The 15,526-nt window shown below is 53.4% G+C and overlaps 4 protein-coding genes across 4 annotated transcripts; all 4 read left to right on the forward strand.

Moving 5' to 3' along the window:
• Positions 1–2,735: 2,735 nt before the first annotated feature.
• UMAG_01514 (Dual specificity protein kinase FUZ7) lies at positions 2,736–4,043 on the forward strand (the record flags this gene model as incomplete). The annotated part of the gene is made up of 1 exon (XM_011389250.1): positions 2,736–4,043. One exon carries the CDS (start codon positions 2,736–2,738, stop codon positions 4,041–4,043), a length of 1,308 nt encoding a protein of 435 aa, XP_011387552.1.
• Positions 4,044–4,683: 640 nt separating this feature from the next.
• UMAG_01515 (uncharacterized protein) lies at positions 4,684–5,634 on the forward strand (the record flags this gene model as incomplete). Its single annotated transcript, XM_011389251.1, has 1 exon — positions 4,684–5,634. The coding sequence occupies one exon, from the start codon at positions 4,684–4,686 to the stop codon at positions 5,632–5,634; it is 951 nt and encodes a 316-aa protein (XP_011387553.1).
• Positions 5,635–7,426: 1,792 nt separating this feature from the next.
• On the forward strand, positions 7,427–11,752 carry UMAG_10803 (guanyl nucleotide exchange factor Sql2; the record flags this gene model as incomplete). Its single annotated transcript, XM_011389680.1, has 1 exon — positions 7,427–11,752. One exon carries the CDS (start codon positions 7,427–7,429, stop codon positions 11,750–11,752), a length of 4,326 nt encoding a protein of 1,441 aa, XP_011387982.1.
• Positions 11,753–13,095: 1,343 nt separating this feature from the next.
• On the forward strand, positions 13,096–14,866 carry UMAG_10804 (putative alpha-ketoglutarate dehydrogenase KGD2; the record flags this gene model as incomplete). The annotated part of the gene is made up of 3 exons (XM_011389681.1): positions 13,096–13,268; positions 13,469–13,619; positions 13,775–14,866. 3 exons carry the CDS (start codon positions 13,096–13,098, stop codon positions 14,864–14,866), a joined length of 1,416 nt encoding a protein of 471 aa, XP_011387983.1.
• Positions 14,867–15,526: the final 660 nt, after the last annotated feature.

Below are 15,526 nucleotides of genomic sequence, written 5' to 3' on the forward strand. Positions count from 1 at the left end.
GAATGTTATGACTTGAATGCTCTGAAATCACACCTGACTGATCACCAGCAGCAAGGGACTGATGCTCCGATGCAGCTGTTGCCGTGCTGATGCATTGTGCTTGATTTGCTGGCGGAGAGACTGACTGCTTTGCTCAACGTGTGTCTGGTTTGACAGCAAGGCATACAATACCGAAACATCACGCATGCGAAAATCTTATTGATAATTGTTAATAATAAAAAATCTGTGATTCATAAATTTTGATTTCATCGACGAGCCAAACACCAAAAGAAGCCAAGGAAAACATGAAAGGTGTGATCCGAAGCGATTCCACGCTCGGCGTTCTGTGAGCTCTCCATGCTCTGCAACGCTGCCACAACCGTCTGCTTGACAGTATTCACGAGCCATAATCACGAATTGCCAGGTGCAGCCAAAGACTTGATCGAGCAACCACGAGTCGTGAATGGTCTCGAAGACTAGCCTTGAGCAGATCGACTCAACCTTTGTCGCTATTGCTTTTTTTTCTTGTTCTTCACCTGACAAGCTACGCTGAACATACTCTGCGAATCAAGCATCGCAGTGGTGCAAATACAAAGCGTCACCTTCAGTCTCACTTGAATCATATTGAGCGACCAAAGCCTGGAAAGACCAGTCGTTGGAGATCGAATCGGCCGATGTCAAATTTCTGAAAACTCCCGATGCTGACCTAGTCCAGCCGCAGTTTTTGTTTCGAGGCGAAATTTTCGAGAAAGAATTTTTTTGGGTGGTGCTCAGCTCTGGAAAGTAAAAAATTTGCAACTGTCAGACAACGGCACGAAAGATATATAAACCTGCATTTTCCACGCCTCCCGGTTGTCTTCTCTCCAAGATCATAGTGAGTACCAATCACACCCCAACCCTTGCCCCTCCCCAATTGACCAGCTGCGCATGCGTCACAAAGTTCTCATCAACACGGAGCCTGCTCATCGCGCTGGTCTCTTTCCGATCGCTCTATTCACACGTCTCCAACACCTTCCGCCTTCCGCAATCTAACCTGGTTCGGTCCCACTGACTGACTCTTTTATCGCTACCTTGGTTACCTATTACTTCTCGCTCGCAGCTTTACGGAATCACTTAATAAAGTCGATTTCCGATTCTACATGCTCAATTGCATGTCACCTTATTCAGTCTAGTAGATGAAAACCGAGCGTTTGCCGCCCTTTACGACAGTGAGGCTATATCAAGGGCCTTGTCATCGCTCTCACCTAGTGTGAGACGATGATTCTAGCCGCCCGCCGAGGACCTTAGCCCGAGGAGCAACATGGCTTGCGACCTTAATTGGGAGCTTGTTCCTGAGCTCCGAGGGAGGGTTGGCCGCTCGTTTCTGATAGACCCTGCTGCCTTGACCAGCTTGGTATTTGGTGCTTTTTTTGGATGCGCTCTTTTGTTCTTTATTTACGATTTTAGTTGGTATCCGTTGATTGCAATCACGAATGATTTCCGACCTATCTCTTTTATCTGTGCCGCCCGTAAGCTGAGTTGAGCATTATCTGGTGACTGACAGCGAAGCGAATACATTCGTGATTTGTGATTTCGTCGGTGTGCGGCGATTTCTGTGTTGTTAGATCATGCTGATGTCGAATGACTCACTTCGCTCACGCTCACACTCACGCTCATGGCTCGTGGCTCTGTGCTTCTCTCTGTTTAGCGTTAGATCTGCTCAGCCGCATGATATTTACGATCGCCAGATCGCGAAAGGGCGTCCAGCGTCTTTTGCCCGATCGCTGTTAGGACACAACTGCCCTTTCCTTCATCTCCGGTATCGTGATCAAGCAGAAACTCAAACGAGGTCGTTATTGATCAACCGAAACAGAACAAGCTGTCCACATCATCCATGCTTGGAAGGTGCGAGCTGAGTCGACCAAAAGCTGCACGCGCGGATGATCCATAGCTTTGCTAGCATTCGCGATTGAACAGATCTTGGGACACTGAGCCAGGCGCGTTCCGCATGTGTTGCTCCAAGAAGAATTCGCTTTCAGACAAACACACACGCAACCACAACTCACGACTGTACACGCACCATTTCGCCAATTTCCTACCGCGCGTGTATGTATCGTGCAGCACACACACACACACACGAGCAAGCACGCACGCATGACCCCCTGCGAGAACCCTGTCTTTCGGCTGTGCTTTGTGCTTGTCTGGGCTGATTAACAGCGTGACGGTCTTTGCAGCCCGTTTGGGCAAAACACATTTGCAACACTCACACTCACACTGGTGACTGCATCAGTCTGAATCCCCTCCTTCCTCACCCAACACCATCTCCTCACCCTCTGCGATCTCTACTTGGCGGCTGCAACATATTCTCTCTCCATCTACATGCTGTTTGCTTTGTCCACTCCGCCGTAATTCAGAATCAGTCCGCTCTTGCATTCTTGCAGCATAAAGCATCAGCATCGCACAAGCATACGTCTCACAGCTCATCCGACACCTAAAGCGATTTGTTGTCATTACACCCTCGAGCTCGCAATCCACCCCCCTCTCAGTACAAACCCGGCACGCTCACCCACATAATATTGTCAGACAATTCGCATCATCGCTCGCATCTACAACTTTATTATTCGTGCTTTCATCCGGCGTTTCGAATCCAGATCAAATTTGGTAGAAGCGCGCCTCGCTCGTTCAACAGCACAAGGTCTAGCTAGAGCACCGTGCTCAGGTCTCCCACATCTTGTCAGTTTCCTTTTCTCTACAGCCCTGTTTTGCAACGTTTCACGATGCTTTCGTCCGGTGCGGGATCTTCCATACGCAAGAAGCGCAACTTCAAGGGGCTACAACTGGCCGAGTCACCTCTCGCCAGTCCCGTCGACGCTTCGGCTACAACACCATCACACAAACCAGGCGAAGGCTCCGCCGCCTCAAATGCATCCACCATCGGCAAATCCTCTGCAGTGACGCCGGGCGGCTCCCTTGCACTCCCGGTCAAGAATGGTCTGGATACAGAACCCAACTCGGGAGCCAATTACCACAACAAGTTGACGCAGCAACTGGCCAACCTCGAACTGGGCGTCGAATACAAGCTTGACTTGAAGAACGAGGACCTCAAGACGCTCTCGGAGCTCGGCGCCGGTAATGGCGGAACTGTCACCAAGGTGCTGCACGAGAAGAGCGGAACCGTGATGGCCAAAAAGGTGGTCTTCATCGACGCCAAACCTAGCGTACGCAAGCAGATCCTACGAGAGCTTCAGATCCTGCACGAGTGCAATTCGCCCTACATTGTCTCGTTCTACGGCGCCTATCTCAACGAACCGCACATCTGCATGTGCATGGAGTTTATGCAGAAGGATTCGCTCGATGGCATCTACAAAAAGTACGGGCCAATCTCACCGGAAATTTGTGGCAAGATTGCCGTGGCAGTCTCGCACGGCCTCACCTACCTCTACGACGTGCATCGAATCATCCACCGTGACGTCAAGCCTAGCAACATTCTAGTCAACGGTGCCGGTCAAATCAAAATCTGTGACTTTGGCGTAAGCGGAGAGCTCATCAACAGCATTGCAGACACGTTTGTTGGTACAAGTACCTACATGTCGCCTGAGCGAATTCAGGGAGATCAGTACAGTGTCAAGTCGGATGTATGGAGCTTGGGCGTGTCGATCATCGAGCTGGCGCTGGGTCGCTTCCCTTTTGCAGAGAACGAAGAGGACGACGACTCGGACGCGGATAACAACTATACGAACGAAGATCTGGCGGGGACACTTTCACCGACCAAACCGGCACCAATGATTTCGCTCGGCCAAAACGAAAAACAGAGACGCAGAAAATCAAAACCGGCCGGCGTAAGCCTCGAGGGCTCGAGCCATCAGATGTCAATTCTCGACCTGCTGCAACACATTGTCAACGAACCACCTCCCAAGCTGCCAGAGGGCAGATTTCCCAAGCACATGGAAGAGTTTGTCAACCTTTGTCTGCTCAAAGACCCGGCGAAACGGCCCACACCCAAGGACCTCACCAAGCACCAGTACGTGATCGATGCCGATGCCGCCAAGGTGGACTTGCAAGCATGGGCCGATGGGATGAAGTAACCGACTGAGAGATTATGGTCATGTGTGCATAAACAGGTGCCCCATTGAATCTTAACATTATCTCAAGTGATCGTGTAGTCATGCGAGACATTATTAACAATGCGTCCGAACCTTTTGAGAGACAGTGAAAGAATCGTGAATCACGTCACAGAAGTGATTTGCATGCTGTACCGTAGAAGAACCGTCGTTCCACTCTAGGCATCGATCTGAGCGACGCAAGACTGGCGGAAAGCTTGATCACTGGGCCGAGAGAGGCAACAGCCAGGTTGTTACCCATCGGCCAGTTCGGCAACAGTCCCGAGCTCTGAGCAACCAATACGCAACAAATGTTTGGTAGCCGAGTCTGTGCGATGGCTGATACCGATCCCGTCACAGGAAAAACGATGCTGGATACGACGGAGTTAAGGGGAAAATCCGTAACCTCCACAGAAAACCGGAATTCCAAATCACAATCACGAATCGTGAATCACGAATCACGAATGCACACGCATATGTGCGCGGATGTAAGCAACACCCAACGGGCGAATCCCGAACGTGTGGAATGCGTCTACTCTATAAAGACTCAGCGTTCTTTGACTTGACCATTTCCCTGGAAGGATCATCCCAGCACTGACGACAGAAGCTCCTAGAAATCGTCACCATGGTTGAACACAGCGTGGCCGTTCATGCAGGCAAAGATGGCAACTTTCGCCGTCAGGCCTCTGCCTTCCGCAACACTATCTCTAAGGACGGTCCACACCCACCCGAGAAAGGCCGCTACATTCTGTACTGTGCGCTGATTTGCCCGTGGGCTAGCCGCACTCTGCACACGCGAGCACTCAAGCAGCTTGAAGATATCATAGATGTGGCCATCGTGCACTACTCGCTGACGCCCAACGGCTGGTCATTCTCGGTGACAGACAGTGTCGAGACGGGCGACCCAGTGTATGGTTTCGAGAACACCAAACAGCTCTACCTGAAAGCCGACCCCAGCTACACAGCCAGGTACACGGTTCCGATTCTGTGGGACAAGAAGCTTGGCACAATTGTCAACAACGAATCGTCTGAAATCATTCGCATCCTCTACACTGCTTTTGACGATCTCTTGCCAGACGATAGCCCGGCCAAGGGCAAGACGTACTACCCGACCGACAATGTTGAGGCCATCCAAAAGATTGACGAGCTCAATGAGTGGATCTACTCGGACATCAACAATGGTGTCTACAAGACTGGCTTTGCAACCGCGCAGGAGGTGTATGACAAGGAGGTCGACAACCTTTTCTTGGCGTTGGATCGATTGGAGAAGCTCTTGTCGGATGGGAGGGAGTACCTCGTGCCCGAGGTAGGACTGAGCGATGCGGACATCCGTCTCTACCCGACTTTGGCTCGGTTTGACACGGCGTATCACAATCTGTTCCGATGCAACGTGGGGATGATCCGACATGACTATCCGCACATCCATCGATACCTACGCCGGCTCTACTGGAACGAGAAGGCGTTCAGGGATTACACCAACTTTGATCACATCAAAAAGGGATACTCGAGTGTTGGAGGCAACAAGGGGATCGAGCCAAGAGGACCGTTGCCGCATATGCTCCCGCTGGATGCCTGATCTGACAGGGCACGGTAAACAGCCACTTTGTACTGCGCGACTGAGTGGCATTCAATTGTCAAGAAGAAGAGCTAGGAACATTGACTGAAAACATCGATTGGTGTGCATGTGCATGTGTATGTGCGTGTATGTGTGTCTATGTGTTCGATTTGCGATATGAAATCGGTGCCTAACGATCTGGCAGAAAACTGTTCTGCAGCAAGTCCACTGTGCACCGTCTGGGGGGGGGGGATGGTTGCCCTCCTGCCCGCTACATCAAAATCAATTGAGAAAATAGTTCTGCTACATGTTGCAATCACGAATGCCTAACTGTTCAGAGCCAGGAGAAGATGGAAACAGAACACAAACGTGAATCGTGAATACCCAAGATCAAGGTCAAGGATTCACGACGGGCAACGTTCGCGGAAGAATTACCAAGCGGGCATCTACTGTACTTGTATAAAATCACATAACATATACCATTCGTGATTCACGATTGTTATTAACGTTATTCTGGATTCACGCACGATTCACGATTCGTGATTCATGATCGTTTCCGCCGCGTGCAATGAACAAGCTTGAACCAGAGGTGAGACTCACGCCCGCATATTAGCCCTCTCCTACCTCGTAACGGACTGCATTGTGGCCATTTCCCACTCGTGACTGGTTGGTACGAGACGTGACACACGACGCACAACGCACAACGCACAACGCACGGCGCACGGCGCACGCGGTTGTGCACGGTTCGTGGTTGTGGGTGCAAGATGCATGATGCATGATGTATGGTGCCTGTAGGTGCACGGTGCACGATGTGCATGTTGATTTGTTAGACCTCTTTCTCTAACTTACCATTGAGTTTTCCTTGCACGTGCTGCAGTCGTGAGTAAAGCGTGAAGTACGTAACTGTACGGTGCGAGAAAGGAAGCGTGAAGCACGAAGGGGTAATTCCAGACGTGAGAGGCGTGAGGGTTGGTTGGTTTGTGGTTGGTGTGCTGCGACAGCTCAAGTTAATGAAAGGTAACAAGCAAAAAGGATCAGTGGAGCGCGTGTGCGTGTCTCACGAGTCGTGAGTCTTGCTTTCTCGAAAATCACGAATCACGAATCACGATTCACGATTCACAATTAACGAAGTCGATGTTGTTACAGCGGAAGTTGCAGGGTTGAGCGAGATCGTGCGCCGCAGGGCCTTGTCTGAATCGTGAATCACGAATCACGAATCACGAATCACGAATCACAAATCACAAATCTGTGATGCGTTTCGGCACACCGCGCAACGCCAATACCATCGACACACCACCAACACCGACATCACCTCGATCAACCTAGGTCTCATCACCATCGCCATCGTTTCTCAGAAGTCCCACTCTAACTAGGCGACATTGTCGGCACGCGCTCTCTAGGATTCGACGATCACCATATTTCTCTGTCTTTCTCATCTACGCGGGCTTACATCAGGCGTCGCAGAGTCTATCTTGACATAACATATTCAAACATTACCTTTTGCGGGCCGTACTCCTCCTGCTGCCTTGACCACCTCCGTTTGTCCTTGACTCTCCTTTCCGCCACGTGTGAAGTCGTCTTTCAGATTCTAACGCGCTCCATCATCAATCACCAGCGTCAAGTCACATTTTTTTGCAGGTCAACATCCCCGCCCAGCTTGTGTCAACGCTCCCAATTGCTTTGACACGTGTTCACTTGCGGATCACACCATGAGATCAAACCGCTCTGGCATGCTCTGTATCCGCCTTTAGATCTTTCGACGTCTCGCCACGCCTTCGACTGACGCTTTGTGTTACACTGACGCTAGCGCGAAATGGCCTCGTCTGCATCGGCCAATATTGGTGCAACCATGACGTCTCGAAATAGCGCTTCGGCAGATCAGCGCTACTCGGCGCATCAGTCCTTCCTGCCAACCGCAGAATCCACAAACAGCCTCGATACCCCCTTCTCCTCTCACTTCGAACGTGCTGCCTCGTCTGATCATCCCGGCATGACGTCCTTCGCCTCCGCGTCTTCGGCGTTGGCAGATACATCTTACGCGGACAACGAAGACGAGTACGGTATGCAGCCCGAGGAGCACGTTGTGGCTCTTCATGACTTCAACTCCAACAACGCAACCTGCCTCTCATTTCAAGCGGGCCAGGTCATCAAGGTCTATAACCGTGATCCGTCCGGATGGTGGGATGGCGAGCTCGACGGCCAGCGCGGCTGGTTTCCCAGCAACTACGTAGATCAGGAGGCTGTCTACGTTTCCGACGAAGCTCAGAACGACAGCTATTCGTACGATGACAACCATCAACTCCGCAACTCGACCACCAGCCAGACTTCGTCCGATTTCGACCATGCTGCCGACTACCGCTCCATGGCCCCCACCGCACCCCATCAGGAACGCTACTTCTCGGCAAACTCGACCCGTTCTCCGACCCCCACATCGAGCGCCCTTCTCGACCGTGGTGATGGTGGCGTCCTTGATCCCATCCTTCACGCCATCTCGCTGCTCAGGAATGCGGTTCGAGCCAACCGTGTCGCCCATTTTCAGCCATCCACAGCATGCGTCATCTCTTCCGTCCGGTCCGTCCTCTCGGCTACCGATTGCCTCACGCGTGAGTCGGCGGTGCTCAAGGCCAATCCACACCTCGCTCGCGAGCGCAAGGCCATTCTCTCGGAACTCAGCAAGCTCGTCGCTCAAGCGCGCAGAGCATCCGCTCCCATGATTGATGAGACGCACAGACAGGCAGAAATGGATTCCATGCTTTCCCTTGCCGAGTCCGTGCTCGCCAACGTGCGCAACTTCATCACAGTCGCGCTCGAATGTGGCCTCCCTGTGCCCAACCGTCGTTCATCGGTCTACGACGATCTCTACGCAAAGAGCAACACGTCTCAACCCGATAGTCGTCTGCGTGCTGCTGGCAGACAGCAGGAGCTTGACAAGACACCAACTCCGGGCTGTTCACAAATTCACGATGTCGATACAAGAAGCCACGGTTCCTATGCATCGGCTCGCCAGCTGCAGTACGACGATCACTACAACAGCACTTCCTCGCATGCAGATCCGCGCCGTGCAAATGCACAGCATCGACATCCCTCGGATGGCTCGGTCGAATCTTCTGATGGCGGTGCCCAGGCCATTGCACAAGCACGCTCTATGACACAGCGTCAGCTTGACGGCGGAGGGCGCTCCGAAGGGGTGGCTGCTACCTTCGCCCAGCATCTTGGCATGGCACGCTCGCGCTCGGGCTCGAGCTCTGAATCACCAGATTCAACTTCAGGTCACGACACTGGCTCGCATCACGATTCCATAAACTCGGGCGGCGAAGAAGACGGACCGCCAAGTCCGGTTGAGCGCACTGCATACGAGGTCATGCAACGCCTCAGCGTTACCAACGACCAGCTGCTCTCCATCATCGCTGCCTTTATCGGCCATGTACACACCCACACATCCGAGAGCCATGCCTCAAGCTACGCCTACCTCATCGACATGACGCGTGAGGCCGTCGTTGGTGTTCGTAATCTCCTGCTTGTTGTCGAAGCGGTCAACAACAACGTCGTGCTCCAGCAGATCAGGCCACGCGAGACCTCAATCCTATGGGAGACACGCGAAAACTTGTACGAAGCAACCACACAACTCGTCACTGCTGCACGCGTCGTCACTTCGGCTCCGTCTGCCTCCATCACGGCCGGATCGGTGGCAGAGGCAGAGGACAAATCGCGACTGCTGCAGGCGGCTACGAGCGTATTGCGAACGGGCGGTGAATGTGTCGGAGCTGTGCGACTCTGCATTGACCGTCTCGATCCTGCATTCACTATCGCGCTGCCGGAGCCATCGCGGGCTCGTCACGCGCATACCAGTGGGCAAGCGCAGAGCTCTACAGAACGCGATCAGGGTAACGAGGAAGACCAGCAACGAGAGGATCTCAATGATAGTCCCGATCTCCCCAGCTCGGTGCGAGACATTCGCAGGAAGAACACGCTCTCTTTTCTCGGTCGCAAAGCGACTAGCCTGTCTCTGCTCAAGCAAAACTACGAACGCGACGAGAATCGCTCTGCATTTGATGACATCGATGAGCACGAGCGTGACGAGGAAGACTTGCGCTCCATGCAGCACGTTCGGCACCCACCCATCGCTGCGATGAACCGATCTTCTTCCCTGCAGACGTCGGCTGGTGATCACGCCGATCGCAATGCGCAGTACGCACAGGCTCGCAAAGTAGACGAGCGAGCTATTGAACCCAAGAGCGCTTCGCTTGCTAGCAGCAGCGGCACTGGCACTAGCACTGGCACTGGCATCGGCTCGTCTGGTTTGCGGGATGCGGCAAGGGCATCTCGATCCACCATTCAATCGCTTCGTTCCGAGGTCACAGGGGAAACCTCGGCTCGTCCATCGTTCGAGCAGCAGCAGCTGGCCGCAGCCGGAATTGCCGACGCACATACGACTGCCCAGACGGCTGCTAAGCAGCTGGCCGGGGGCGTTATCGATCGTCAGTCGACCTACAGGGAACAAAGGCCTGCGCCCGTATCGATCGAGTCGCGTTACATGGCGCCCGACTATGACCCTTCGGACGTGGTCTGCAACTCGGAAGGCCAAGTTACTGGCGCCACGCTCAAGGCGCTTGTGGAAAAGATGACACCACACGACACCATGATCGAAGCCACCTTCTCGACCGCCTTCTTCCTGTGTTTCAGGATGTTTACCTCACCGCAAGAGCTACTCGAAACGCTTGTGGCTCGCTTCGAAATGTCGCCACCAGCTGAGGTTCCCATGAGCGAGGCTGACATGGTACGCTGGAATGACAAGAAACTTGTGCCTGTTCGGCTACGAGTGCTTAATCTCTTTAAAAGCTGGCTCGAGAACAACTGGAACCCAACGACGGACCGCGTCATTCTGCAGCAGCTCATTTCGTTGGCTGAGCGATGGGCTAGCGCAGGCGCCATTGCTGGACCTGCGCATCGACTCGCCGAGTTGGCACGTAGGCGCCTGGACGGAGCTACGCAGAAGACAACCGTCTTGGTGGGCAACAGTCGTGGTCCCGGCAGCCTGCAGCGAGTCATTTCTTCGGAGCGTATGAAAGGTGGACTCGGGCTCACGATGACTGATGCCTCGCAAATGTACGCACCATCGGCCTTTTCGCGAGGTGGTGCGTTGCCACCGACATCGGTGGTGTCCAAAACGCTTCTCTCGAACCTGCGCAACGGAAACGTGGACAAGATTCACCTACTCGATTTTGATCCTCTCGAGCTCGCTCGTCAGCTGACCATCTTGGACAGCAAACTGTATTGTGCCATCCAGCCCGAGGAGCTGCTTGGCTCGAAATTCACCAAAGAGACCAAGGCTTCGGGTGTCACTGAAGATGTCCACGTCAAGAGCATGTCGTCCATGTCGACGAGGATCACGGGCTGGATCAGCGAGTGTATTCTAGGCGAGTCGGACGCGAGAAAGAGGACGCAACTGCTCAAATTTTTCATCAAACTCGGTGACAGGTGTGAGCAGCTCAACAACTTTCACACCCTCATGGCGATCCAGTGTGCGCTCAACTCGTCGACGATCGCTCGACTGAAAAAGACGTGGGACGGCTTGTCGACCAAGTACCGCGGCATGATGGACCAGCAGCGAAGTGCGGTCGAGCATACACGCAACTATGCTGCTTACCGAGCGCGTCTTCGCAACACGACGCCACCCGCGATCCCGTTCCTGGGTCTCTTTCTGACAGACCTCACTTTCTGTCATGAAGGCAACGCGGCTACGCGACCTTGCCCGTCGAATGCGGAGAAGAAGCTGCTGAACTTTGACAAGTATATCAAGATTAGCCGCATCGTAGGCGAGGTGCAGCGCTTCCAGGTACCTTATAATTTGGTCGAAGTGCCCGAGATGCAACAGTTCCTCAAAGGCGCGCTCGAGGACGTGCAAGGTGCACAAGGAGGTCGTGGTGCTGATGATCTGTACCGCCGCAGCCTGCTCCTGGAGCCACGTGCAGGTAGCAAAGCCAGTGGAACGTCCGCTTCAGCAGCGGTCAGCGGTTCGGGAATGGCAGGGTCAACGGGGAGCCTAGCGATGCGTCAGAGCAGCAGTGGCGTAGCATCCGAGAATGGCAAGCTTGCGGGGCTTGATATCTTCAACTGGCGCACCGACAAGGCCGGATAGGGTAGGGTCAGGGAGGAAATCGATGCTCGTTGTACATCTGCCCACAGCGCTTCTTGCAAAGTACGCTATCCGAAACTTTCTTTGTACGGCGAGAGAACCTTGCCGACGGACGAAACGGTGTTTGTGTATATTAGGCGCTCAGCGCAATCACAATCACGAATGCTCGGCTGTCCATTGGTGGAAGAGCGATTAACGCCGGAAAGGTGGGCCGCCTGGAAATGAGCGGTGAGGGTCGTCACCGTGGCGCTTGAGGCACGTCGGTGAATATTCTCATGGGAGGTGTCAGGAACAGCCAAGACAATCGTGAATGCGCTCCCTATGCGTTGGACTAATAACACGCATGACGCGAGCGGAAAGTTCCGTCGCCGACCGCGGCCGTAGAGAGTCGCACATTCGTGAGTCACGTACCATCCAGCAGCCGATTTCTTATACAAAGCCGGGATATCCTCAATTTTCCGCACTGCGCTCGTGCAAGACTGGATGTGGAATGCTCTTCACAATTTGATTGAGGAGCGAAAAGGTTGTGTTTGGACAAGAGGGAGATGCTATAGGCTGCCGAAAGGATGACCCATTTCGGCGATTTCCGTCCGGTTAAAAGAGAAGAATACACGAATCGTGAATGTTGCTGGCTCGTTCACCGTTAAAATTGAATACAAACCGCCAGACTGGAGGTTCAAATCGCTTTGTGCTGACGAATTTCAAAACTCGCCATCCAATTGGTGGAGTTCCAAATGAAAGACTAGAAAGGAGGCAGTGGAGGATAGCTAACTTAACGTTGATTAGTATTCACGATTCGTGATTTTGGATAGCAGCTGCCACTCCACCTGTGTGCGTCACGCTGCGATGCTTTGACTATTTTCCTGAGTGGGAATCGACGATGGGGATTGCCAGTTGAGCCAGACTCACGACTCTTTGACGGATCGACCCGTAGGCAGTCAAGTCACGTTGCTTGTTGTGCTTGAGAACGAGCAAACTGGAATGGTCAACTGACTCGCTTTCTTCGCTCGGTGCGAGACGGAGAAACTCAGTCAATTCTTCTCGCCCTTTGGCCCTTTACCCACAATCACGAATGCGACCCGGCTTTGAGTCGTGACCGCACAGAGGACCGACAGGACAGAAACGACAGTCGTGAGTCGCACCGACTTGATCAGCTAGCTGCTTTCGTTCTTTTTCGTTTCTCCACAAGCTCTACCAATCCGAAGCTCGTCATTCTTTTCTTCTCCTTCATCGTCGTCGTCATCGAGTCAACATCGACATCATACAATCACGTGTCTGCGCTGGAAGGACTTGCCTCACTTCAATCCACCGAGGCTACTGAAAGACTAGCCGTCGTCGTTATCGCAATGCTCTCACGATCCATCGCTCAATCTGGCGCTCGCGCTGCTAGGAGTCTTGCGCTCCGAAGCGGCTCGGTCCGCATGGTCACACCTGCTGTCGCTCGACGAACACTGCTCACTTTGTCTGCTCAGAGGTCGCTCGCATTGGGTGCTCAGAACACCCTTCTTTCTGCTCAGAGGTACGCATCTCACCTGACCCAAACCGACGACGGAAGCCCGAGCCAGCTAGTCGCGCTCAAGGACACCGGGTTTGCTTTGAGTTTACAATGCGGATAGAGGCTTGCAAAAATACTGACTCTCTTCGCTTTCTGTACGCGCTCTGCTTGCATCCGACCGTGCCGGTAACTATGCAAACCAACCTTTGCTGTCTCATTCGTAGGGGCTTCTCGTCTTCCTCGAGCCGCAAGGAGATCGTCAAGGTTCCCCAGATGGCTGAGTCCATCACCGAGGGTACCTTGAAGCAGTGGAACAAGAAGGTTGGCGACTTTGTCAAGGCCGATGAGGAGGTTGCTACTATCGAGACCGACAAGGTGAGTTTTCTTGCTTCTGTGCACATGCTCAACGCTTTCTTGTGATGATATTAGGTCCTCTGCTACTTGCGACCTGTTGGCACATGCCGTGTCTGACTCTCTGACTCTTCTCTGGTCCACGCTATCTCCATTTCCCCTCCGTTCCACCTTTTCAGATCGATGTCTCTGTCAACGCTCCTCAATCCGGTACCATTGTCGAGGTGTTCGCCAGCGAAGAGGACACGGTTGAGGTCGGCAAGGACCTGTTCAAGCTCGAGCCGGGCGAGGCTCCCGCCGAGGGCGCTAGTTCTGGCGACAAGCAGCCCGAAAAGAAGGAGGAGAAGAAGGATGAGGACAACAAGAAGGACGAGTCCAAGGAGCAGAAGCAGCCCGAGAAGAAGAGCGACGACAAGAAGCCTGCTCCGTCGGCTGATCCGCAATCGCGACCTTCGGCGGCCAGCTCGTCGCCTCCTGCATCCAAGACGACATCTTCGTCAGCTTCGTCTTCGTCATCTTCGCCGGCTTCGGCTTCTTCTTCGGCATCAAAAGGCGGTCTTGGGAGCCGAGAGGAGAATCGCGTCAAGATGTCGCGAATGCGTCTGCGTATCGCTGAGCGCTTGAAGCAGTCGCAGAACACAGCGGCTTCGCTCACCACGTTTAACGAGATTGACATGTCGAACCTCATGGCCTTCCGTGCACGACACAAGGACCGCATCCTCAAGGAGAAGGGTGTCAAGCTCGGCTTCATGTCGGCCTTCGCCAAGGCTTCAGCGTTGGCGCTCAAAGACGTTCCGGCTGCCAACGCCAGCATTGAGGGAGCCGGTCTGGGTGACACGATTGTCTACCGCGACTTTGTGGACCTCTCGGTTGCTGTTTCGACGGACAAGGGACTTGTGACGCCTGTTGTAAGGAACCTGGAGAGCATGTCGCTCATCGAGATCGAGCAGGCGATCGCTGAGCTCGGCAAGAAGGCGCGTGACAACAAGCTGACACTCGAAGACATGAGCGGCGGCACGTTCACCATCAGCAACGGCGGTGTGTTTGGCTCGCTGTTTGGTACGCCGATCCTCAATCTACCCGGTTCGGCCATCTTGGGCATGCACGCCGTCAAGGACAAGGCATGGGTTGTCAACGGCAAGGTTGAGATCCGACCGATCATGGTGGTAGCTTTGACTTACGACCACCGACTGCTTGACGGTCGTGAAGCGGTAACCTTCCTGGTCAAGCTCAAGCAGTACATTGAGGACATGCCCAGCATGCTTCTCTAAACGCACGCGCCTCTGCTTGCATGGCTTGCTGTCGGTAGCAGGTGACGTTTCATTCCATGTTGATGTCAATACTAGGTTTCTTTGGTTTTTGGCTCTGTATTGCCAGGAATGAGTGCTCTGTGTGGGCGAAAGAGGATTTGAACCAGCACGAGTCATGATGGGAGGGAGAGTCGCGAGTGGTTGAGCTGTTGCTTTACATGGGCAGAAAAGGGCTTTGCTGCGAGCAGCAGTCACAGAGTCACGAGTCGTGAGTGTGAGTGTGAGTGTGAGTGTGAGTGTGAGTGTCGTTGGATCGGGCGAAGCAACGTTTGGCGTCGCGGGTGTTCGGCTATGCGGCGTGGGTCGAAAGGGAGTGGCGGACCCTAGCGATACGTCGATTCACGATTGGAGAAGCATGAAAGTAGACAAGACGTCTTCAAGGTAGCGCCAACTGATCATGGAGAGGCGTGGACCATTTCCAGTTCTTGGTAGGTCTCGATCGCTCGAGCTCTCACTCTTACTGTGCTCATGCCATTTCTCTGGGACAGACGAGTTGAAAGACCATGTTCCGTGCCAAGAGGCGACCTGTTCTTCTAACAGTCACAACTTACGGAGAACGTACCTCGATTTTATTCTTCTTGAAACATTCACGATTCGTGATTAACGAACCGTGAACGGATG

Source organism: Mycosarcoma maydis, chromosome 3, assembly GCF_000328475.2.
Source record: "Mycosarcoma maydis chromosome 3, whole genome shotgun sequence".
In the NCBI taxonomy this organism is placed as follows: domain Eukaryota; kingdom Fungi; phylum Basidiomycota; class Ustilaginomycetes; order Ustilaginales; genus Mycosarcoma; species Mycosarcoma maydis.